Source organism: Bacillus rossius, chromosome 3, assembly GCF_032445375.1.
Source record: "Bacillus rossius redtenbacheri isolate Brsri chromosome 3, Brsri_v3, whole genome shotgun sequence".
Lineage (NCBI taxonomy): Eukaryota > Metazoa > Arthropoda > Insecta > Phasmatodea > Bacillidae > Bacillus > Bacillus rossius.
The window spans coordinates 75,068,597-75,096,111 of record NC_086332.1 but is presented as its reverse complement, the minus strand read 5'-3'; the positions used below and the strand labels follow the sequence as shown (position 1 = coordinate 75,096,111).

The 27,515-nt window shown below is 40.0% G+C and overlaps 1 protein-coding gene across 4 annotated transcripts in view; it reads right to left on the bottom strand.

The window, feature by feature from the left end:
* The window catches only part of LOC134530911 (facilitated trehalose transporter Tret1-2 homolog), a 100,776-nt gene continuing 73,261 nt past the window's right edge, over positions 1–27,515 (bottom strand). For 2 of the 4 annotated variants that reach the window (XM_063366218.1, XM_063366220.1), the window contains 3 exons: positions 8,814–8,949; positions 2,159–2,373; positions 1–1,447 (listed from right to left, as the gene is read on the bottom strand). In XM_063366218.1, the coding sequence (XP_063222288.1) occupies positions 287–1,447; positions 2,159–2,373; positions 8,814–8,949 (1,512 nt within the window). In that variant the 3' untranslated portion in view covers positions 1–286. Of the gene's footprint in view, positions 1,448–2,158; positions 2,374–4,507; positions 4,756–8,813; positions 8,950–27,515 lie in introns of those variants that run through there. The other 2 variants (XM_063366219.1, XM_063366221.1) reach the window with 2 other exon arrangements.

The window sequence follows — 27,515 nt, the reverse complement described above, 5'->3', positions numbered from 1 at the left end:
TTTGCATTAAAAAGTTTGTATTTCAAATGCTTTGTTTTTACTATACAATTATTTTTTGTGCTAATGGGCTGATTTTGTTTACAGGTATGCACAAGTGATAGTTGAGTAAAATAATCTGTAGACTTACACATATTTGCATAAATGTGCCTTTCTTTGTACTTTGTCTGTTTATAACTACAGCAGTGTTGCTGTTTCTAATGTGAAACACATTGAATTACATGCATTATGCATGTTCACCCATTATGAATGCAGTAAATTTAAAAACAAAGCTGTACAGTAATAAATGTTATGTGTTTGGAATTGTAAGTTCATTGCATTTTTTTGCACATTCATCATCATTCTTGTCCACGTTTGTTTCCGCCATTGTGTGCGACCTTAAAGACATTGCAATCTTTTCTTTCCTGAGCCTATTAGATTCCTCAAAATGAGCTTCTATTTCGTCGAGAGTCTTGCCCTTGGTCTCGGGCACCAGGCAAATCACGAACACGCAACTGGCCAGGCAGAAGGCAGCGTACAACCAGAAGGCGCCGTACGCGCCAATCAGGTCCTCGATGAGCGGGTAGGTCTTGATGACCACGAACATGCTCCCCAGGTTGATGGAGCCGACCACAGAGGAGAGGAAGCTGCGTTGCCGCACCGGCAGCAGCTCTCCCATGAGCAGGAACGGGATGCTGCAGTAGCCCACAGAGAACCCGACCATGAACACTATCATGCTCAGGAGAGGAAGCATCCCCAGGTTCTTGGACAAGGCGAAGTTGGTCTTCTGCAGGTAGAAGTGCGTCCCCATGGCAGCCATGGACATGCACATGAGTGCCCCCGATATCACGAGGAGTGGGCGACGCCCCGATCGATCGATGAGGAACAGCGCCATGAAGTTGGCAATAAGCTGGACGAGACCCACAAAGATCGTGGCAAGGTGCTCGTCCACAGAGCTGCCCGCTGCCTGGAAGATGGTGACAGTGTAGAATATGATGGTGTCTATCCCGCTGAACTGTTGAAACACGAGTATCGTGAGCGACAACACAAAGGGCATGATTACCGGGCGCCTGAGAAGAGCCTTCAGGTTGTAGGAGCCTGCCAGTTTCGTTTTGCTAGCCTCGGGCTCGTCCTCTGGCAGTACGGGTGGCACGGGAGCCACGGCGAATATGGAGCCGCGCCTCTGGTCTATTTGTGGAACTTGGTCCTTGCTCTCGGAAGAGTGGTGGAGCCACTTCATGGCCTTGGCCGCCTCCTCATGGCAGCCCCTGGAGAGGTACCAGGCTGGTGACTCTGGCAGCGGTAGCATGACGAAGAACTGTAGTGTTGGGAAGATGGCACATGACCAGGCCAGCAGGTTCCACGGCAACCAAGCACCCAGCAGGTACGCCACAAGGATCCCGCCTGCCATGAACAAAGCTGGTAGAGATCCGAGAATGCCTCGTATATCCGCATGTGCACATTCCGTCACCTGAAATCAAACAATACATATATATTTTGTTAACACTAAATACTTCAGAGCTTACTGTTAGCAAAGCAGACATTGGTGTATTCACTTTATCATCACATCTATCTTGGCAGATGCCCATACTTGACTCTTGATAAATCTATTATTAATTAACATGCTGCCACTAGGCATGTAATTAATTTCTCAACAGTTTTATAGCTGCAGTGGGCTTCCTCACATATAAATAAATGACTAACTTCATGGCATTTTTTTCAGACATGTAAACAATTACAAGGCCTTAAGGGCATGCAAGTTAAGAAGCTCACTTGGTCAGGTTAGTGCTTCCTTACTGCAAGGAGACACCATGCTCAGCTAATGAAACAACACCGCTAAATAACAACGTTCTGAAGAGGCTGTGAGGATTGAATTCCAAGCAAGTGTTCTGCTTTAGCAATAGAAAAGGGTGATTTTGAAAAGCCACCTCTTTATAAATGAGGGATGCTCAAGTATTCATTACCAGGGAAACATTGATTATAGAGTTGTACATCCCAACATAATGCACATAGGTTTAAGGTAACGAGATTACGCACTCCAAACCACGTGCGTAATGACTCGGTGGCCATGAATGTGAGTGGAGATGCTGGGGAGGAACCACGATGACCCTCATGCCTCACCACACAAGAGTGCTGCACCGAGGCCAGCACGGTGGTGAGAGGAAGTGGTGATGCTACTCACATAGACCTGCGCAGATGGTGTGACGATGCCGGCGCAGAAGCCCGTGAGCAATCTGGCGCACAGCAGCATGGGGTAGTTTTGTGCGGTGGCGATGCAGGCCCAGCCGGCGAGGAAGAGCGGCGAGCTGACCATGAGGGTTCTCTTGCGGCCGATGTTCTGGAGCAGCGGGCCGGCCACCAGGCTGCCTATCATGGCGCCCAGCGGCGGGATGGCACCTGCAACGCCACACTTTCTGTACCCATTTGCCGTCTGCATGTTTACGTTAGTGCAGGGGCAAAAAATTTTTATTTTTAGGAAAATGGGTTTTTAAACATTGAAATGTTTTACATATGAATATATATAAATATAAAAATGTATAAGTTTACTAAAACAAATTCAAAATAGTTAATGATGATGTAAAAATTCAAAATATTTCTCCATGTGAACTATATATTCTGCTCTTAAACCAATTAAAAATGTTACTATACTTTTTGTACAATGAGTTTAGTGCAAAAGGGTGCAGAGGCAAAGTGTGGTCCTTTTTCCCTCTCTACAGATTAACGCAAGGATAATAATTGTCAACGTCTCTTCTCGGTTAAGAGCTCAACTAAATGGTGTAATACATTTATTGTTGCAGCATCAAAAATGGAAAATATATTACTAGAAATTATAATGACTCTGTTATTAAATTTTTTTACTACTATCTCTTAGGAATTAGTCAAAGGTTAATAGAATCAATACGTATTATGTTATTAGTTAACGAATAATTGTTCTCGTCACACAAGAGTTTTAAGATAGGGAGAGGGGTATACTTGCATTGTTCATTTTTTGTTCCATGTCCTATACATACATGTTTCCCAACATTGCCAATAATGCCTGGCAGGTAATTACTTACAAGAAAATAAGATGAAAACATGACATTTCCCTTGAAGTGATTACTAAGGACACTAATTAAAATTTAAAAAAATATATATATTTATACCACCATTTTAAAGAAATATTGGAAACTACTTGCAGCTCAGTAAAAGGTCTGCAAATAATGTATCTTATAACTAAGTTTCATAACTGTAAAAACACAGTTCATAATCAGTAAAAAAGTGGGTTGTGACAAGCCTTTTCCAGCATGTAATTTTATTAAACAAAGTTGTAATTAAGTTTTAGTAAAATAGTATTAACAAACAAATGGAAGTCAACAGAAAAGGTCTTGTTGCAACATAACCACATAGACTTTTTTTTTGGAAATGTATAAGTGTAAGTAATGCTAAATTTCAATTAATTACAAATTGCAAAATTCAATACTGTAGCTACTCACCTATGAATAAACTTGTTAAGTAAAAACTTGCTCAGTGAAATCATGCCCATTCATTATCTCACTGCTCACATTACTATAGTTAGTAAATGTTAAATCAGTTCTGCTTTATTTGTTACTGCTGGGCGTTGCTGTGCTTTGATTGGGTTTTGAAGTCTTGATAATTGGTTTAGGTATGAAATTGATAACTATTTATGCAAACATTTACTATTCTTTCAATTGTAATTTAAAATAATAAACAACCACTATAAATCAAAGTGATTCAATAATAAAATATAGCTTACAGAAGGCTCTCGTGAAGGAGTAAATGAGGTTTAATCAGCCTGTCAAATTGACACTTGCGGGGTTAGGCCAGGTTTGTAAACTTCACAAGCAGTGCTAGAGGCAATAAGTTGAATGACTTTATTTTAGAATATCTGTTTTATAAAGTTCCGTAAGACACAAAAGCACACCATAAGAATGGCTTAACTCTCAACTTCTTGCACCTTCTGTATTTTAAGTGAAGAATCTCAAATATTTTTAATGATAGTGGCTCTATTTGTATAAGAAGCCACTATTTTCTGTTACTAATAAGACATTACATTTTTGCTTTAAACTTTAAAACTCCGAATACAGTTAACACTGTAATAAAATTACTGAGAATTTCATGCATTTTTTATAAACATGAGTCATTAAAAAAAATACAGTTAAGAATTAGTTTTGTACAGTTTTACAATATCATGTTGTAGTGTAGTGATGTCTTACTATTTACGTGCCTTAGGCCCGTTCAACGACACAAAAGCGCAGACGAATTACGTTAACTGAGACAAATCTAATGAACGAAGTATCTACAATGATAAAGTGATGCGCGCAGTGGCTTTTCTATGGCAGGAATGATGGTGGAGATCCCCCATCCCCCTTTTCTCACTTTTCCCCAAAACACCCAATAATTAAAATTAAAAAAACCTGGACCGATATAAAAAATAATCTGCTCAAGACTGCATCTGACCTTTGAAGTAGATCAACTTTTTTTCTGTAAAAATGTTTAGTTATACAATTTTGTATTCTCCGTTCACTCTTACCTGAATTTTTGAATAAACAAAGCCTCTTGTAAACAAACAGTTTCATTGGCTGCCGGCCAATACTATAGCTGACGGTGTGGTTTGTTAAAGAAAAGAAATTGTTTGATTTTCATGGAGAAAAAAAGAGTCAGAATATACACGTAGACAGTTTCTTATAAAATTTTATAGTAACATGTTATTTAATTTGTAATTTATTAGAACAGACTATTTACAACATATCATACATCGAATTGAAGGTAAACTAACTTGGTTTTTTTTTTGTGCATCACACATCCAACTTAAAGTCAATTTCTCCCGACACTTTGGTTAACACGTCCGGATATATGGAAGCAATAGCCTCTTCAATTCTGTGTCTCAACTTTAGCTAATCATTAGGTAGCGGCGGAACGTAGACACAATCTTTTATAAAGTCCCATGGCGTTATGTCAGGTGAAAGTGGAGGCCAGCGAAAATGATATCTGTCGTCTCGAACACTGCGACCAATCCAACGGTCAGGGAGTTCGACGTTCAACCACTCTCGTGCAAAGAATACTATACCAGTGTACAGTTTATGCCCAGCGCAACAGTTGTATTTCGGATTCGCGCGCGCATGGTTTGTTATGGCTGACGCCGGACCGAGTTTTGTAAAGGACAGAACGGGAAAGCCTTTGAAAAGTGCACAGAAAACTATTGTGTTGAATGTTTTTAAAACATTGTTTTCATCAAGTGAGCAGCACAAAGATTTTGGAGAGGCTCGCCAAAGTCGAGATGCAAGTGACATTGGAAAGCTTACGCAATGGTTTGATAACCACCCTCCTTTTCTAAGGACCGAGAAAATCATGTCAATAGCAACAGGAGTCGTGGGAAATGATACAATATTATGTCATGATGCAGTTACAATTGGCAAACGAGCAATGGCAAAAATTGAAAACTTGCCATTCACAAATATTAAACTGTCACGGAAAGATTGTGCACTTCCTCTTTCCTCAATGAATTCGACAATCCAGATTGACAATAAAAAAGTTGTGGATCCATTCTTGCTTTTTCAGCGAATTTACATTACCAAGAAATCGGACAAGGATTTGAAGAATTATATGCAATATGAACTGGCTCCCTATCCCTTGGCATTCTTCAATGAAAGTGGAATGAGGAAGTGCAGAAAGTCAGCGCTATACACACTGTTTAAGCAAATTGATAATGATGTTGATTTAACTACCTTTGAATTAGTTGTTGATGGGGAATTCCTGGTCCACAAAGTTGTTTGGCAAAAAGATACAACTGTATCAACCATATGTGATGGTTACATTAGATTTCTGAAGACCCATTATCGTGGGAGAGGTTGTACAGTGGTTTTTGATGGTTACACTGACACATCAGACAGCACGAAATCAGCGGAACAGAGTCGACGATATCGACTCAGGGGATGTGTGGACATCAGTATCAGTTTGGAAAATGAAATCAAGGTCAAACAAGAGGATTTCCTTTCCAATTTTCATAATAAGAGTCAGCTGATAAACCTACTGATAGTGAAGCTGAAGAAAAATGGGATAAATACACTTCAAGCTTCAGGTGATGCTGATGTTGATATTGTAATGACATCTATCAATAAATCGCAAAATTCCTCAGTAGCCATTATTGGAGATGACATCGACTTGGCTGTTCTCTTGGTAGCCAAATCTCCAACTGAATGTGACATTCTCCTGGTAAAACCTGGAAGAGGAAAGGTTAAGACGAGTGTATATTCATCACAACAGCTACAGCAGGAGTTGAAAATTAAGGACAATACCCATCTGCTATTTTTACATGCATTCACAGGCTGTGATACATCTGCAGCATATCGCAAAAGTAAAGTGGGTTTTGTCAAAATGTACCAGAAGTCCAAGAACATACAACGGGCAGCTGAGGTATTTTCCAGCTGTACTTCTTCCCCTGACTCCATTGAGACAGCTGGGATCATGAGTATTCTCTCATGGTATGGCGCTCCAGCTACAGAAAAATCCCTCAACGAGTTTCACTACAAATCATTCATCAAAATAGTTGCAAACTTGAAGCCTGATCTCTCAACTCTCCCTCCAAGTGAAGGAGCTGTTAAGCAGCATGCATTTCGGACATACCACCAAGTACAGCTGTGGTTAGGGGAGGAACCTAATGGTGGAGCACCGAATTGGGGTTGGGAGAGGGGGAATGACCAACTAGTTCCGAAACTCTTAGAGTTGGATGCCGCCCCTGAAGAAATCTTGAAGATGATATTTTGCCGATGCACCAAAGGATGTGACAGTAACAGATGTAGTTATAGAAAAGCTTCGTTAAACTGCTCTGGGGCATGCCCAAATTGCTTGGACAATTGCAAAAACGGAGTCTCAATATTAATTCAGGAAGAAGGCGGTGATGACAACAATACTTTACCAATATCTTTGGACGATGTCTCCACTGCTGACGAAGATGAATGAGACTCTACCCTTCCACCTCAAAAACACAAGATTTTGCCTTGAATGCACTTTTGTTTTCATTTTTGATTGACTATATATTTTTAATAATATAGTAAAACCTATAATTATATTCTAAAAAAAAGTTTTTGTTTCAATTGCTTATTTCCATTGTTGAAGTGTTGTTATTCATCAAGATAGAAAATTACAACAGTTAAACTGAAAGTGAAAAAATTGTATATCAAATTAAAGGTAATTTTCATCAAGATAGAAAATTACAACAGTTAAAATGAAAGTGTAAAAATTGTATACCTATCAAATTAAAGGTAATTTAACGCTCTACAACTTCGTTCCTAATCATTTTTCTGAGAAATGATCGGGGGAGGCACTAGAAGCAAATGTTTGACTAAATGATTTTATCGAAAATTATCAGTTTAAAAAAACGTATATCTCGAAAACCGTTGGGAACTCGACAAATATGCACAGAAAACATTTTATAGGAAATTTTATTATCTTTCATTTTTGCTTGGATCATTTGTTTCTACAGTCCACCACTTCTGAGATATAAGCGAAAAAACAAAAAAGGGCCCTTTCCACCCCCCTCCCACCATAGTCTCAGCTCCCAGAGGCGGGGACTTTTAGTATATTTACCTTCTAACTACTACTAATAAAGTCCCCAAGTCAAAAATTCTCGCATATTCCATGCACTCTACACCCTTCTTTTGAGCACTTATTGACTGGACTAGATGTCATAGGTAGTACGTACCTAACGAAACAAATTTTCGAGACATTTGTAAGAAGTAGGTACAATAACCAATATTTTTTGATTTTAGCAACTTCTTGCTATATTTTATCCCAGTTCAGCATGCCGGACATTATATTGTGTAATTATTTGTAATTTTAAAACTTTATTATGTTCTCACCGAGTTCATATTAATAATCATCGAAAAACTAAAAATTTAAGTTTCCAAGTTTAAAACTTTTGCTTAATTCAACAAGATATTTAAAGCATTAAAGTGGAGACCAACACAAATTTAAGAACACATTGTATTATAAAAAGGCGAGAACTATCACATCTCATTGTGCTCCAAAGAGCGACACACATAATTTAAATGATATAAATAAACTGCAGGAATATTTAAAGCATCTTTATTCAAGTGTGATTTCATTTTCATCGAATATTACTTCATATACTCGCATTCGAACTCCAATTAATTCAAAAACATGTTGTTGCTTATCAAAACACGTAGCACCAATGCAATGTTTTGGTTCTCAATGTGGGCGTGGCTCGGCAGAATGTAAATACGGCCGCCATATTGGTACATTCCACGTCAAAGTTTGTTTGGTTACACATTCGCAGCCATGAACTCTATCTGGTTACTTCTTATATCTGTGACACCGACTGTACTGAAGTGTGTGTGTTGCAAGTAGTGCTTGGCGCACAAGATGAATTCAGCCTATCACTTGCTGACGCGGTGCAGTGATACGACGGTGTTTGTTTATTTAAAAACTCAGCTAAGAGAGAACGGAGAATCGTACTATTTAATTTTATTGCATACAAATTTTTTTCAATGCGTCAGAAATGCGTTTAAGTAGCATTTTAAGTGGTCTTGTTTTTAATTCCGAATTTACTGGCAAGTACTTATTGCATACCGCCCAAAACTCTCCGGTCATTAATTTTTTCTTTTCCTAATCCAACTAAAACTAAGAGTGTTTTTTTTTGGGAGGAGTCTCGTCTAGGTTAGGGAAGACTAGATGCGCCTAATGATGCCGGGTTTCAGCCATGCACCGTGTGTTTTGTTCGGGGACTGGCCAGCCATGGCATGGCAGCCCGCAACTAGTCGCAGGGGTGACCCCGCCCGCCCCGGAATGCCGTGGCCGGGTCGCCGAGCAATACTTACTGACCCAGGAGACGGCGTCCTCGTGCGGCACGAGGTGCGGCGCCAGCTGCTGCATGGACGGCACCCCCGGCGACGAGAACCCGCGCACCAGGCCGATGGTCAGGTAGCCCAGCGACGCCGCCATCGTCAGCAGCAGCTGCGGCAATCAGTAAAACGTATTGACGCATGTTTGGCAAAGCACTGTTTGTATAGTCCAGTTATCTTTTATATAAATATATATTTTTTTATTAAGTTTTATCACTGATACGGTTTGAACGCTTCTCAGCAGCGCACCCTACCGCTGCGCTACCGAGACTACTAAAATTGTTACAGGAGACAATTTATTTTATGCATTTTAAAATTGGTGACTACTTCTTTCCATTACTATTTAAGTTTACCAAATATATTTCAGGGTAGTTTCACTATCATAAAAGTTTTCATTTGGCACACTAATATGTTTGTTATGTCCCTCAACTTTTAAGGAATTGACTTAAGTCAGGTTTTTATGTTGCTACACACGAGTCCGCCATCTTGACGACTTCGGCTCGTGGGTATATCAGAGAGAGAGAGAGAGAACACGTTCTGGTTCGGTTTTCGCTCAGACCCAGAGCCAGAGCTAGAACCGTTGGAAGGGCGCTGAGCTGCTACCTGCGCGGGAGCAGGCGCGCTAACAGTTGCCCGCCGGTGCACCACCAGCCGGACACGCACACGGTGTGCAAGGCTGCAGGAGGGGAGAAAAAAAAAATCCACGCGATTTGAAAACGGCACTAGATATCAGAGTGGTGTATGTTCACGAAAATCAACACAGAATACACACGAGCGGATGGGTGGTTCCATTTACGTTGTTCTTTTTTTTTAATAATAATTTTAGAAGAGTCAAAAATGCTTGTGTTCAGAGTAGTTTTTAGACATGAAACTCCTGGTACAGAAAATTCAAATGTAGTCAAGATGCCTGCATTAAACCTTTATCTTTATTTCTCTGCCATATTATATTATGGTTACCGCCCAAATCTCTTATTTGGCCTATGACCGTCGTGAAACGCTTAGAGGCGATACCGCGCTAGAAGCACCAGCGAGTTTCGCATTTATCATCCCGCGTCACTAACACACATACATCCTGCCTAGGCGGGTACATTAACGCAGTTTTTTAATTCCTACGCGCTCAATAGCGTGTTATTTTTTCAGTACCCTGCTTGAAGTAAAGTTACGAAAGTTAGAAGACAAGCGTAGGTACCAGGTACAACCGCCATATTCGAGCTGCCATCTAGAATTATGCTGTCTTAGATTTTACCATCTTGAATGACTAATATTTGACCCCTCCGCCATCTTGAATAATTTAACCTTTGAATTCGCCGCCAATATGGTTTGACCCTTGGGTACATTCACAATCAATAGTATGCAAACAACATACAAATAGCACAGTTGCACACGCACGGCACACAAGTCGAAGCTAATTCGAACACAACACATCATATCGAATTATTCCAACAGAAGTTTCCCTCATCAACTTACAAAGATCATAAAATATGCTACCTAAAATAACACAATTTGAAAACATTTTACCTGAAGGCAGAAAGGAAATTTGGCAAAGAATAATATTCTCCATTATAGTGGCGACTTGGACACATATGACGCACTGCAATTTATCGGAACTCACCTTCATGCCTTGGACATACATTGTGAATACAATACAATGCAAAAAAAAAATTTCTTCTGAAAGAGTTAGCTAGAAGAAGCGTCAACCGAGAATAGTCATTTTCCTGTCTCGACCACAGCTGCACGCCTACTGGCCGTGTGTTTGTGTCATGCACAGCGCGATATCACCTTGAGCGCAGGGCGCTGAGCACGCTGCAACGCAGTTTACAAAGCTCACTCTCCCCTCCCGTAATCTGGTCCCGTTAGTAGACTATTTCCCAATACGTGCAATACCTGTTTATCCCCAGCATTCCGCCCTGTAGCAGTCCTTGTGTCACTCGGGACAGTGAACACATGTGCAAGTATGAGACATTTGTTTAGATTAATATAAGTTTAAAAAAACTGGATTTGGATGCATTATTTTGGTAGAAAATAATGTTGAGTTTAAAAATTATACATAGCTATTGTCATCCGTGACCATGATTACTAAGGCCCGTTCTACAATATTTCCAATAAGAATGTCCCAGTTATAAATTTAAATAGTATCAACTATAAACGTTGTAGAGCTTTGGTTCAAGGTCACAATTAAAGAATAACTCAAACATTTTTACATAGCGCATGGGCGAGAACTGCTTTGTTGTTTACTCGCTTGCAGCGCCACCTACGCCAGATGGCGATTAGTAGAGGGTGAACCTGTGAACTATATTTGCAACAGGATGGAGCCTCCCCCCCCCCCCTCCTCATTGGAATTTCTTTGCACGAGAGTGGTTGAACGTCGAACTCCCTGACCGTTGGATTGGTCGCAGTGGTCGAGACGACAGATATCATTTTCGCTGGCCTCCACGTTCACCTGACATAACGCCATGGGAGTTTATACAATATTGTGTCTACGTTCCGCCGCTACCTAATGATTTGCTAAAGTTGAGACACAGAATTGAAGAGGCTATTGCTTCCATATATCCGGACGTGTTAACCAAAGTGTCGGGAGAAATGGACTTTAGGTTGGATGTGTGCAATATAACTAAAGGTGCACAAAAAAAACCAGGTTAGTTTACCTTCAATTCGATGTATGATTTGTTGTAAATAGTCTGTTTTAATAAATTACAAATTAAATAACATGTTACTATACAATTTTATAAGAAACTGTCTACGTGAATATTCTGATGCTTTTTTTCTCCATGAAAATCAAACAATTTATTTTCTTTAACAAACCACACCGTCAGCTATAGTATTATAGAGGCCAACAGCGGCCCAGTTATCATTTACAGTCCGATCACTTACATTAAAGTTGATGAAAATCATTTACGCTAACAAAATTTATTAGTAAACAAACAATTACAGCTCAGTTACTAACACTGTGTTTTTAAAATTATAGTTTAATGCATACCAATAAGGCGTAACACTTTTAGCATATCCGGGAACAGGATGAACACGTTGAAGAGGAGTCACAAGTGCCTCGTTTACAGCATCACTTCATCTATGGCACCAGAGCTGAATAGTGCAACATTAACTACTTCTTGCATAGACTTTGAACATCTTATTAGTGATCTGAGTGTCGTGGTTTCACTAAATGACGAGGAAAAATACTATTAACTTAGAAGCTCGTGGAGGCCCTCATCGGACTTGAAAATTCCTAATGAATGCAGAAGGCAAGAAAAATCGATCCTTTCAAAGGAACTGGTCACAACTGTACGAATAGCTGGCTTACAACAAGAAGGTGAGTGGAGAATTGTGTAAAATGTGTATATTTTTTGATAATGTAAAACTCGGTTAATTAGTGGTCACGCCTTTGGGTACCTACAAAAAAAGCTGTAGAAACACTGAAGCACCACTGAGAAATTAATAGACATTTCACTAACAGAATATTTAATTTACCATCAACTCTAATTATAATTGATTATCGCCTACAGTAGTTAAATGGGCTATTGGTAAGCAATTATTACGTTAACAAGTACACATATTTTTAAATACAGAGGTATTATAAATTCAGCACGAAAATATAAAAACGTTATGTGACAATACGGTAACTTTTACTCAGGTTATGCGCGTAAAATAACTTTTATGCGGAAGATGTCGTCACTGCTGTTCATAATATGGGTCACAAGCACTCTAATACTGTTTGCAACGGGCCGTCCCAGACAGGACAGCGCCACGTGCAGGTTGTAGATGTGCAGAGACACATGAGGCAGGCATGGTTGGCAGCGCTGTTCCTCGCAAGCTGCCAGCGACCACCTGTGCTAGCGCAGAAGCAGCGGTCTTCCACTTGTGCAAACCCGAACAACTGCGCTTGCCACTACCGCCTTGGGGCGCTGTGTTCGCTATGTTCGTGATGTTCGCTATGTTGGAGACGTCGCCAGGAGTTTGGTTCTCGGCTGTTTTTTTTTTCTAAAACGTCGCTGACTTCGCGCATGCGCAGATAAATAAAAACCATCTGTTTTCGAGCGGAATTGTGCTGTACTTCTTTGTTTGCTTTTTATGAAGTTTAATTTCTCTCAGTATCGTGCTTTAAATAGTTAAGTCGACGGAAAAGTAAATTGAAAGATTACAAAAATAGCCATGTTTATGGAATAAATCGATGGAAGAATATAGAAGGCAGGATATTCAGAACAATGCCTGGGATTTGATTCCAAGGAAATGCCTTCAAACTTAGTTGAATTTATCCTTAAATAATCCATGAATTTAGTTTCGTCCTCACTAGCAACTGCTTCAACAAATGACAAAATTCTTCAAAATATTTGTTTTTAAATTAAACTCATAAACCCATTTCTTTTTACGTTCACATACTGTGAGAGTCTGCAGAATATAATCATCGTCAGAATCATCACTCGAATCCCACGACATGTATCTCTCCGGCATCGCGAACTAGACTATCCTGTCTGGCCACCTGGCGCAGCGAACATAGCGAACATCGCAACCATAACGTAGTTTTTCTGTGTGGCCTCAACTTTACACTAAGGCCATGGCGGTGACCTCGGTCATCGTTGTGATATCTGAAAACCTTCTTACACCACGGTCACTGTGATGTGTGATGAAAGTTACTATGAAAGTTATTTTTTTTTATTGGTCACGGCTGTGACAGCTTATAAGGTTCTTTCGCCGTGGCAACGAGCGCTGGACAAGTTCAGAACCACTGGAGTCGCGGAGCGATTACTTTGAGCGCGTTTTGGAGGTCATTCTTCTGTGAATACTCTCGCCTCCAAACTAGCTTAGTGTATTAACACTGACTAATTAATTCGCTGCTCACTTTACCGCGGCAAATAAACTAGTTCTGGTTTATTTATCTCGCTCTTGCTAACGACTGTTTGCGTTTTAATGGTCATCGAAGTCTCGAATAACAGCTGAAGAAAGAATATATTTAATTAAACGATACAATTGAAAACTTGACGTGAATCGTTTTGTAAGCGACTTAGTGAGTGGCCTGTGTCCGCCCTGCCGAGGCCTTGGCAGCAGCGCACCCATGCGCGCGGTTGCCGTCGAGCAGCAGACAGTGTGATCGCCTCTTGAAAAAATTTTCATTGATGGCTATTTGAAGAATATTCAGTCACTCAATGAAAGAAAGAGGCAACCTCCTGATACCTTTTTAAACATTCCCACCCCCCTCGAAACGCATTATTGTTACGACGCTACACTTGCATTCAAGTAAACTGTTATGTACTTGTTGTCTCGCGTACTTTACTTGCCCTTGTGGTGTACCCGAGCAGTTCAGACGTGTATCATTTTTGGCCCCTACAAATAGTATTGGCCAGCTAAACAGGTTGTATATTTTTTCTTTCGTTAAATAAATATAATTTTAAGAAAACACATATGATGAAATATTAAATAATTTTTTAAAAAATTACAAGCACACTAATTTATGGTGTCCTACTCAAGTTTCCACCTTGTTTTCGTAAATTATCCAATAGTTTTATGTTGTATGAATTTATTGAAACTTATAAACCAGTTAAAATATATAATTTCTTTCAATATATAAATCCTGGTAAAAAACATTGAAGTGAAAATGACATTAAGAGTCTTAATTGCTAAAGTATTCAGGTAAATATAACCTACATAACTTTTTTTTCTTCAAAATGACGTTTTTTGCCTGTAAGTACATGAGAAGTACTCGGATTAGTTCACTTTCTTACCAGCATACTTAACTGCCAGTTCAGTTAGCCCTTGTGGTGTCACTTTTGAGGAAAATGCGTACAAATATATGCTTACAAACGAATTGAGATAAAGTCGTAATGTCCTTTGCGCCTGATGGGTAGGCAGGCCGCCTGCTGCCAATATCTCGTGTTTGGCACCCGACTTGAAACCACACCAGTTGTTCCTGGGGAACCTCATCAATAAGGTCAGTGTCAATATACCTTGTCTCAGAAGTACTAATAATACCATTATTAAAAAAATAGAAATTGTAAATTTACAAAAGACGAAATAATAATGACTATTAAAAAGTATATATGTGATATTAAAAAAAAAATATAAAATAAATAATAAGATAATTATTATTATTTTTACCTTCAAGAAAATTAAATAAATTAATATATTAACATCACTTGGCGTATTTGGACTGTTTGGACGTGTGAGACCTCGCGTGTGACTACAGAAGACGATACCACATGAGTCCATAGATGATACGTGACCTGGTGTGCATGCTGGCAATGTGTTCATGTGGGCCATCGGCAGTCACAACGTACCCGGAATGTCCACAGCTCCAGAGTGAGGCTCCTTCACATCGCGCAACAGGGGGGGGGGGGGGGGGGGGGCCGCGTCAGGGAAATGAGCGAGGATTATCTCGAGCCGCAGCGAGCGCCCCACTCCGCCACTTTACAAACTGCCAGTATAAAAATGGATTTGGAGGAAGCAAGTGCATGGTTTGTGTTGTTGCTACAGCGAAAGGAATGCCGTAGCAGAAGATACTGGATTCGGTCGATTCTACGCGACCGGTCTATAAAAGAGGTATTTTTACACTCTTTAAAATTATTATTTTTTACATAAGTTTTGAATATTCCTTTGCAGTCATGTCCCAGATTGCCACTATCTCCTGCACTTCTAAAAAAAATATATATATTTTGGTGTGGAAACTTGATTCCGCGATCACTTGAAAAAACAGCTGTATTGCAGGAAGTGGCTTGAAAAAAAAAACGCGCTAGTTTGTACACGACACCCGGCCACTGCTGAAGTGAACGCTCCACTCAGTGTGAATAGTTCTGTATGGTTTCACTACGTTGTGGTGCGCTTCTACTGGCCTAGTGTGGAGGCCTAACACGCGTGAGTTGTAAACTACTCCTGGTATCCGAGTGGCGTTTGTTTATGAATAACACTGTTCTTACGTGCCGTCTCAAAGAAAAATAAATGAAAGATGAAAATTGGTAAATATATTGTTTTCGGAATAATATTCTGGGGATAAAATTGTTCCACCGAATCTTTGGACACAATATGTAAATAAGTTTCACCTTTACATACATTTTTATGCCATAAAATGTTAGGGTTACCAATCACAGTCTCATACTTAGTTATCCTATGAACGATGACGGGACTGTGCTACAATTCAGAGCCTTGCGCTTAGAGGCGACATTGCTCTAGATGCACCAGCCAGAGTCACACCCATAATCAGTGCGCACCAACACAAATAAATACATCCCTAACCAGGCGACACCTTAAAAGTTATTAAGCCAAACGAAATATCCAGACACAGCGACATTTCTGCTAGTAAAAATTCCAACATTTTCTGATAGGTATACAACCTACTATACTATACTATTGTTACGAATGTAAGCAAGGCCGGGACACGTACAGGTGCAGATCTGGCTGGCGGCTGCCGCAACATGAGATGCACCGCGCGCGCCTGGAAGATAACAAGGATTGTCGCTTTCCCCCTCCTTCCCACCACTCCCCGCGCGGCGCCCTGCCTTTGACACGTAACTAACACCGGACAGCTGGGAGTTACGCGAGCCGCCGACACGTGTTTCCAGAGATTTCTACCATCGTGTCGGTATAGAATGACGCGACTGGCCTCGGCCGCTCTCGTGAGTTCTGGAATTGCGCCGGGGCCTATATATATGCCCGAGGACGCCGGCCGGAGGAGTCAGTGGAGTTCAGAGTGAAGTCGGGAGTTTTTCCGCGGCGGAGTTTCCGGGCGATAGAGTGGCGAAGTCCCTGGACGAAGGTTCCAGGGCGAAGAGTTCAGTTCCGGGCGATAGTGTCGCAGGCGCGGCGGAGTTGCGAGCGAAGTTCCGAGCAAGGGGTCGAGTGGGATCTCGGCGAAGAGGAAGTGCGACGGCGGCGGCGGAGTCCCGCGACGGAGGACCACGAGGGGTGCTGCGGCGAGAGTTGCGCCAGAGGTGCGGCCCAGCGAGGCGTGTAGATTGTGAGAAACGAGTGACTGTGGAAGCAACATTTTTTTAAGTACAATTGATTAATTAGCATTTTTAGATTATTAGCTAGTAATGTAAATAGTGGCAAAAAATAAAACTGTGTGTGATAAAAATCTTTAATTGGGCTATCCTTTACGAACCCGCAGTAAATCGTAACACTATTTTGCCATGTTGTATAACAAGTTAGTATGAAGTAATGTTTGGTTAGTAAAATTCAGACTCTGCAACATGTAGGCCGTATTGTACAGTCGTGACTTGATAAAAGTAAAGTATTTCTCCGTTTGATTACCCTGCAAAGTTTTTGCTTAGATTTTACTTACCTGACTCTGGCATAGGTACGCATAACTAAGTAACCTTTATCGATTCTCGTGTGCGTTAAAATTGTAGTCAGCTGCTCCTGCGGAACTCAGAAAATTTTTTTGGTTTAATTGCAATAAGTTTTTTGAAGTCAGATTTGACTGAAGTTGCGACATATCTCCAAGGTCACAGTGGTAAGGTGGTCTGGTATATGAGTGTACAGCAGCAGCTGAGTACAGAATGTTTCTGGTTGAAGCGAGGGTGCTGGTTCCATACCAAAACTCGGCACAGTTATTTGGAAGCCGCTAACAACTCGGAGGTATCGGGTGCAGGTGTAAAATAACTTCCGGATCAGCGATTCTCGGCTTACTAAGCTTAGCCGGAACTACTCCGATATCACCAAACAAATTATCTTAGTTTTCAAGAATGAGCCACTGCATCACAGCAGGCATCTTAAAGTCAACCAAGAAAACAAACATAGTTTTACTAGGCAATGGCTGCAATCGTCTTCCAGGAGTACAGTTTTGTCATATGCACACATTCTGTAGACGTCACTGACTAAGGTTTTCAACCAGAGACTCAATCTATACTACATGTATATATAATGTTCGGAAACAGCTGGGCATAAATTTAATAGGTGGTAGGGGATGCCCAAACAATCAATTTTCGTCCGGGAGTGCGACCCTCCAAAGTTTCCGGCGGCGAAAGAAGCGCGCAAATTTGAATTTCGCGCGTAACTAAACATCACTCCATTGGCTGGGAGGACGCGCGAAGAAGAAGGCGACTAGCCGAGTGCAGACGTTTGGAGTTAGAAACTACGCCGTATTTCGACTCCCGGGTTGCGTTATAAACAGGCGAACACACACTAGGACTTAACCAGTTTTTTAATGTTTTGATAATAAACCAAGGATATTCTTTTGGACTCCTGTTGAGAGATAGCTGGAGATTAGAGAAGACCCCTGGATAATTAGTAACCAGCGTTCTTCGTGTGCAAATGTTGAACAGTGGAAAGCCTTTGTGCGCACGACCGACCGACGCAACCCCTTGTCTTCAGCTCGCACCGGGCCACTGGCCGATAAGACCCTGACAGCGGCAGTCACCGGGTCGCCCAGGAAGGGGGGGGGGTTGTTGCGAGCCGCGAGGTGCGCATCACCCAGCATGACTCACGGTCTACGAGCGAGGATGGCGCAACTACAGGACGTCGGAGTCGCGTTATGGAGGACCTGGGTTCATGCACTGGTCTGTCCATCCCGAGTTTTGGCTTTCCCTGGTTTCCCTAGGATGGCGCCTCACAAGCATGGCCGACTCCTTCCACGGATTCCATGACTTGCATGTGTCAGAACTAACAGCTTGGACTCATGAGTCTGAACTGAACAGTCGGAACTGCCGTGTGTGAGCAAGGACGGTGGACTGATCAGTCTGAACTGATGGACTGACAAACTGATGGCTTCCTATCAAATAGCGCTGTTGGCTCGAGAGAACTCAGTCCGAACTGCCGTGTGTGGGAACTGCGTCTCGACAGTCCAAACAATCTGTCCATATGCTAAGTGCGGTGGCAGACATCTTTGTTTATACTCTTTGGTTACTGTGCTATTTTTTTTTCTCCGCTTTTACCACTAAAAGTACTACTGCTATTACATTATCCAAAGTTTCTTCCATATTCTAAGATGAAACGATACATCCAACAGCAACAGTAACCACACGGCTGATCATGTATGGGCAAGGCTTCGTTCAATTCGGTCCAAACTGTTAGTTGGGACAGAGCAGTCCGAATTGGGAGCTGGACTGATATTTTGTGTGTGTGTGTGTGTGTGTGTATGTGTGTAAAGAGGGGTAGGCGCCTTAACGAACTCGCAGATGAAACGTAAGGTTGGCCACACACAGAATCAGACAAGACGCGAAGCGACACATGATGCCTCGCAACAGCTTAACACTGTATTTTCGTTACGTTATTTCTTCCCACATTCTTGAAATGAAATTGTTGACCTGATATTCCTTCAAAGATGGATTATAAAAAATATGTCTTCCCTGTACTGAACATACTAATCGCTCTGCATACAGCTCAATATTGCGGAAAATTCAATTAGAATAATTTGAAGTGAATATATGCTCGAATTTAATTAACAGTGAAAAACAGTCTATAACTAGTCAGCCATAAACACACTACGGCATGCCTTTGTTGACAAATTTTATACTCGCGCAAGCGCAGAACACTGCAGCCATCAGACAGTCTGCTCGCGATGAAGTTAGAAGCAGTCATTCGATGTTGTCGCCTCGTGTCTGATCGCGACATCTGTGGCGTAGTGCTGCGTCTGATCCTGTGTGCATCACTTGTGGGTAAATACTTGGAAGTCAACTACTATCAGACGAAATATCGCGTCGTGTCGCGTCGTGTCGCGTCGTGTCGTGTCGTGTCGTGGCTTATTCTGTGTGTACCCGGCCTGAAACTAAATAACTTTACCCTACCCCAACATCGAACAGCTTGTTATCAAATAGAAATGTGATAAGCGCGTGAAAGCTATGCGAAAACATTTCGTGTCAAGATATCTCTGAAAACACTGTAATTGTTTGTTCTAACTTTCATTGCGAATCACAGAACGTTTATTCCCATTGGCCGGTTTAAGTCTTCACCGTTGTAGTCGTAACCAAAGGAACCTTTAGTTTCACGGTTGTATTCAGTAAGAAACTAGCCGTGAAATGTGAAATGATGTACAAGTTCTTTTGACGTGAACACGATCTAATGCATCAACATAGTAATACTTTTTTGGCAGTCATTTGTTTGCATTTACAAATTTTTCACATTATTTACAGGGAAGTTGCAATTTTTACACTTTCAAGTTGATCGTTTCACAGTAATAAATAAGCACAAAAAGTTAAAGAAAGATGGTTAGAAAAGACTATCGTTACAGTTTTATTAAAAGATAGTGCCACAAGCCTAAGAAAGGCCAGAAGGATGCATGAAAATGCGCAAGCTATTCGTCCTTTAAGTCCCGCTCTACGTCAACACGTAAAGACGGAACTCACGGAACAGAGTTTCCACAATAGCACGCAGATGGACCTGTACGTATTAGCTCGACGGTGCTGAGCTCTTCCGTTTACGTTGCTCCGTGCGACCAATAGGAACTGAGTACTTGGCTGCGGTGTAAGCCATGTTGGCTTATGTTCTAAATACGTTAAAAATTGTTTCAAGTACAATACTATCTAGTGTTCTATTATTACTTAGTCGTTCATTTTTTATATTTATATATATGTTTTCAGTGATAATGATCTCGAAGCGTAATATTACTAAAATTTAATTAATATTTCGTAAATGTTATATCATTGGGTGCCATTTGTAAAGTTTACGTGCAGACGAGATAGCAAAATGTTCCGGGAGATCCGTCTCGCGTTTACGTGATTCGTCTCCGTTTCCGTGACATTATAGAACTGTCTTAACGAAATACTGCATTGGTGATTTTTGTAAGGATGCTTGCAACTATTATATAATGACTGACATCCTTTAAGAGTACTTTTCAAGGATCCTTTAGGGCTATGTGTTTACAGCCAGGTGTAAGAAACTAACAGTCCAATTTCCCCGCGAAGTAATGATAATTATATCATTTTCAGGGTTTTGGGAAACTGGATTTTTATCCATATATGAATAATAAAGAAAAAATAAAGAGTTTTAAGTCAGTGCTTCACATTAACGGTTAATTCAGAATTGTGTGTCAATCGATACATTCTCTCAATACATACTGGCATTGAAATATCAAATGGTCTTTAACATTCTCAAAACCATTATATAACTCTTACTGAAATGAAACCATTTATAGTCTTTCAACTATACTTACAAATATTGTTTCAATTTCAATCACCGGCAAAATGACAAAAATGAAGGATGTCACATAAAAACGTTGAAAGTTCCATTTCTTGAAATAAAAATTTATCATCGCAAAACATTGTGAATACAACTTTGTTTATGTAAAGGGGCACATAAACGCTACTTACAACGCAACTTTTTTGATTTAGCAAACTTCTATTACAGATCCAAAATAATTTAGGAAACAACTTTTAAAGGTATTTTATCCGGCATTGTATGGTCCGGAACATTGTTTAACTCAGCACCAACCGAACCACTCGTGTTCAGATGTTTCCCGCCGGTTGTTGACCTTCGGACGCCAGGTGGCATTACTGCGTTGCTGGCGTTTCTAGTTCGTTCAGAGTTTATCGTTACCGTCACTTGTCATTTCAGTACAGTGTTTTGTGTTTTCTAGCAGAATAAGTTTGAAGGATACACAAACGTAATATTTTTTTTGAAGAAGACAAGCGCTTATCTATAATATAGTAGCTTATTACAACTTGTTTTAAATACCCAGTAACTTCCCTCCCCTCTTTATTCCCACTAAAACTAGATTTACGTTCCTGAACGCGCCGTAGCCCCGTTAAAGCGGCGGTATCATAAAATATTTTCCTTTTCGCGTGTGATTTTTAACGTAACTATATTCAATTGTTTATAAATGGTTTTTCTAAGCACGAAATCATGTAGAATACAGATTACATGTTTAGTATATCATTTATTTAATCATTAAAAATTAGGTGTTCCTCCACTCCGAAAAAAACTCAGGTTTTTCTGGTTTTGGGAATCCAATTTTTTTTAAAATTTAATAAATGATATACATTAAATAGTTTCAAGACCAAGGCTACGTGCGTACGGTTTATCCGAGACCACATGGCTTAAAACTTCCAGTACATGCTAGGGCTGAAATAAAATATTTGTCTTTAAGTTCATAAAAACCATTCGATAAGGTCTTTTGCAATAGAGAGAGAGAGAGAGAGAGAGAGAGAGAGAGAGAGAGAGAGAAGAGAGAGAGAAAGAGAGAGAGAGAGAGAGAGAGAGAGAGAAAGAGAGAGAGAGAGAAAGAGAGAGAGAGAGAAAGAGAGAGAGATAGAGATAGAGAGAGATAAAATATAATTATATACGAGCAGATTCACGTGTTCTCATGTTGACGAAAGTGACTGTGTACGAGTTCGTGTTGCTGCACGTGGGCCCGCCATCTTCGCGCGTCACATTTCCTTTCGTCTGACTTGCTGTTCCATTTTGGCGTGACTACCACTCCTACCAAATACATACGGTTCGCCGAGAGCTGAGGAAGGCAGGGCTCACCTGGTTGTGTAGGGCCACCTGCGCGCGCGGCGCGGGGCCCGCCTGGGGGGAGGCGACTTGCCCGGGGCACGGGGCCGGCTTGCGCTGCGCCGCGCTCCACGGCAGGCGCATGACTGGCGTCCCCCGACCGCCCGCCCCTCAACACGCGTCCCTTCCTCCGCGGCGCTCGTGCGGCGGGGTGGGAGGGGGCAGAAGTGAAACTCCTTCTTACTCATTCACGAAAGAATGTCCCTGTTTTACATTTTAATAGTATCAACAGTTAAGCATTGTAGAGTGTTGGTTCAAGGTCACAATTTAAAGAGTAACTCAAACAGTACTGATTTGTTTTTGACGTAACAACGTCTAATAAATCGATGAACGCCGGCTGCACGCACGAAAAAAGTGTCCCGTAACGCACATTGTCCCACTACGGATGTCCCACTACCGGATGTGTCCTATTACGCTCATTGTACGCATGCGTGGCATCTCTTTTCCACTCGATTGGAACAACCATCGATTTGACTTTTCAATCATATTTTCGTCGTTTGAATTATTAATGTTACGTAATTTAACGATCGTCCACCGATTTTCAGCACAATCGGTACGGTTATTTAAAAGTAATGTTGAATATTCAAATACGTTTTTAACGAACAATGGTGTTTTGCAGTTACACATAATAATTCAAATTACACCCGGGATCTTTTGCACAATGTTTTAAAAGATATTGTAACACATTATAAATAAGTTTGGTGTATTTGGGATGCGTATTTGTTATAAAAACGAAATAATAATATTCCCCTACCATGAACAAAGTTTATATATATAAACATCTGAAACTATTTTTTCTAATATGGCCTCGTGGCCATGCGGTTAGCATCGCTGACTTCCAATTCAAAGTTTGACGGATCGAATCCCCGGCACTGCTATACATTAATTTTTGTACTTGTAAAAATAAATACGGAGCACGCGACACTACAAAAGTAAAAAACATAATTGAATTAATGAGTGCAAATAAAAGTAAATTTATTAATTAAATTGTAGATTTCATTTCACTCCTTCTTTGTATCCATACACAATAGTGATACTTCAATAAAAATGATTCAATTTTATTCATAAAAGTATGCAGAGGTAGATTTTATCATACAAAGATAGAAAAATTTAAAAAAAAAATACTTCCTCAAAGAATAACATATTTTTAACGAACAATGGTGTTTTACAGTTACACATAATAATTCTAATTACACCTGGGATCTTTTGCACAATGTTTTAAAACATATCGTAACACATTATAAATAAGTTTGGTGTATTTGGGATGCGTATTTGCTATAAAATCGTGTTATAAAAAACGAAATAATATTATTCCCCTACCGTGCTGCTATCTAAGGTGACGGACGCGAACCGAATTAAACGCGATATCTATCCGCTATCGGGAGAACCAGGCACGGCGAGTGCAGTAATAATAGGTTATGTTACAATTGACTAAATAATTATGGTGATTCATATAATTTATGATAGATATTTGATTACAGTTTATTTATATGAAAACTTGTTTATAATTATATTTAAACTTTATAGCTAAACACCAGTTTTTAAAATTAATTACAAGTCATCTTAACGTGAACTGTTTCGTCGACTGTTTATAAAGTGAAGTGAATGTTAATGTGGTTTTCATTGCTTATTACAACAACAATTTCGGCAAAAAAAGGTTAATTATTCTTGCATTTTAAAAATCTGATTACTAGTATAATTTCAAGTATTTATTCTTTTATTATTAAAATAAAAATGATTCAATTTTATTCATAAAAGTATGCAATCATTTCATCAATGTTTTGTTATGACGTTGTCGCGTTAAACTATCGTCCGTAAACCGACTTTACAGACAACCAATTTTTTTTTCGCTTGCCGCGTAACCTACGCAAAATGGCGATTAACAGAGGACGAACGTGTAAATATTTATTTCGCAACATGATGGAGCTCCTCCCCATTGGAATCTCTTTCTGCGAGAGTGGTTGAACGTCTATGTCCCTGACCGTTGGATTGGTCGCAGTGGTCGAGATGTCGCAGCTCTTTTTCGCTGGCCTCCACGTTCACTTGACAAAACTACTTACGATTTTTTTTCCTTTGGGACTACGTTCCGCAGCTACCTAATGACTTTCCAAAGTTGAGACACTGGATTAAATCCCATTACTCCGGGCGTGTTTACCAAACTATGGAAATAATTGGACTTCAGGTTGGATGTGTGTTGTATAACTAAAGGTGCACATATTGGACATTTTAAAGAAAAAATAGGTTAGTTTTCTTTCAATTTGATGTATGGTTTGTTGTAAATAGTTTAACTTAAACTGTTATTATATACCATTGAAACTGGGGCATTGTGTGCAAGTATACAACTGTGTAAATGTGCAAGTATGCAAGTGTGTAAATGTGCAAGTATGCAAGTGTGTAAGTGTGTAAGCATGCGAGTGTGCAAATATGTAGCGTCATTTATTCCTCTCCCCTGTAGTCTTCTCTTCTACCGGTTCCCCCACCACGTACGTAACTATTCCCCTCATGCGATTGGAATTTTTGTAATGCTCGAAATTATAGCTCCCACAGCAAAGAAGTTTCACCTCAAAAATAATTAACAAGGGGTTTGGATAGTTACATTATCATTCTCAACATGCATCATAACCCCTGCGTCTGCCATTGGAAGAGTCGTTCCGTTGTCTAACTCTCGTGTATAGACGCCCCATTTCTTAGTCGTGCACTTTTCGTTTCTATTCTGACGAGTCATCGCCTCGACCTACGCTACCGGCTGTAAAGAAGTTTCACTTCAAAAAGCTTCCAAATTTGCTGAGTGCACTTGAAGACGTTTAGCATCTGGCAAAAGATTTATTCGGAAGCCCTTCAACTTTTCACACTGCTACATCTTAAAACCTTCCAAATGGATAGCTCTATTTCATAATTTTCAACGATAAAATATAGGCTCACCTCAGTGGGCAGCACTTCCTAGTTGCTGTTGAAAAAGCAACAGTACATCTCTTAGGCAGGTAATCAATCACCTTATGTTCGCGTTTCGTTATTTAAACCAAAATGCATTCCCATCATGCATTTGTGCAAGTCACGCTCGGGGACGGCTGTTTTTTGTATGCAGTGAACGAAATAAAAAACGCACTGGCACACTTAAAACTGTGGCGCTAAGCCATCTGTAATTTAGTCATTGCTAGCACAGTGGCTGAGTAGTCACATCGCTCGCCTCCCTGAAGGCGCTCCGGGTTCAATTGCTTGCGGAGTCGCTTAGTGTACACTTACTATTCCATAAATACCACCATCAGATTATTAATGCACATTCAAAGCTGAAGTATATTTATTTTATTTACAATGTTACTTGTAAGAAAACTGTTTGTTAGTTTCTAAATTTATTTAATTTGACTCGTAAATTGTTTTTGTTGAGAATTCAATATTACAAATGTTGTTAAATAGGGGAAAAAAATCAACCAATGCTACACCGTCAAGTTGGCGTTTTCTTTTGAATGTCATTCGTAAAACGTTTTTGGGTTTTACACTTGTTCCTTTGTTGTTTGTACAGGGAAGCCTACAATTCACAGGGATGAAAGCCACACCCGAAGAACTCAAACGTTCTCCGAATTTAGCAGATCGCTCGAGAGAAAACACCATATTACAAGGATTTATAAATTGTAATTTCAGAGATTTAAATAACGCTCACCTAACCTAACCAACCTTTCATTTAAGTTACGATAACCTAACCTAACCTAACCTAACATTTTACTTCGGTAAACTTCGGGACTGTTCGGGTTGTAGTTGTAGCTTTCCTCCCCGTGAACTGTAGGCTATCCGTTTGTACATGGTTATTATAAATAGGATTGCATATCGATTAAATAATGCGTAACATCTCAAATTTAAAAGTAACTGGAGACCTCGGTACACGTTTTTGTTCAAACACAAGTATTAATGTTGTTATTTGACCCTGCGTTTTCTACTGTAATAGTTATACCTTTAAATATGATAGTTAATGGAAAATTGTACGTACATATTTGCGGTATTTATGGAAAATAAGCCAATTTGTTTGTATTATATTAGATGAACATTCATGTAAATAATTATCGCGTCTTAGGAGCCAAATATTGTCATTAAGAGACAATAAAGTTAATCTGACTTTCTTAGTTTAAAATCATCAACAAACACAAACTTTACTATCGAATAAAATCGTATGATAATACTTATTTTTTTATAAATATCAAGAAATGGGAATACCAATAACACAATTTGTTATTAAAACATTTAAATTTATTACAAAGTCCTAGATCCAAAGCCTAGATCCTATATCTAGATATTATTCGGGACAAAACTAAATTCCTTTGGTTTCATGCTGTATTGTTGGTAGTGTCAGAATCGTTTGTGGTCGATATCAGAGAGAAAGAAAGGAACCATGTCGTAACCTGGGAGTGAAATCTCTAATTATTGCTATGCTCCTTGGTCGAACCCGTATTTTCCGCAAGCGGGAAGCGTTGCGGACGTCGCCATGGCCTGTGGGTTTCATCGGGGTACTCCCGGTTCTCCCAACCCCCTTCATTTCGTCCATGTTCCATTCTAGTATCATAGTCTCTTATGACCCCGATGGTAAGACGTTGCGCTGTGATTAATTCATAAGCATCTCCGTTTGCGCCACATGACGTCAAGACCTGGATCGTTCAGCTATCTAGCGTTTTAGACGAATTACTGTCATCCGAGAGAATAGCGACGTATACTGTGTCTCGATGCATTTAACTAATTTTCATTAATATTATGTCCAGAGTTTCATAAGTTTCTAGATATGACTTTTATTTAGTAGCAAAGACAAGCAACTTAGGCCATAAATTACTAATCCACCAATATCTTTCAAAGCGTTTATTGCATCAATAGTACTTCTTACTTGTATTTGAGAAGAAAATCATCAGTTAAAAAAGAAAAATATGTAAAGGCTTATATTTTTGGTGATATAAAAATTGATCTTCTGAAGAAAATGTGAAAGTTTTCATCGATCTAAGGTAAGATAAGACCACAATCTTTAAGAAATCAAGCTAAAATAAGCTTTTGAAAACACTTTCTTACAATTAAATTGTACACTTTGATGTATTATTTAAAAATTACTATATTTAAAACTTGACACCGTCCCCGCTTCCTGCTTTAAAATTAATGGATTTAAATTATGAAAACTAGGATTTTGACTCGAGGGCGGGGATCTTTGCCTCGTGGCTGCAGGCAGGGTTACGGAACTTGATCATTTGCGCATAATTTGCTCGGAGTTAGAGAAAGAGTTCAATCCAAGTGAAA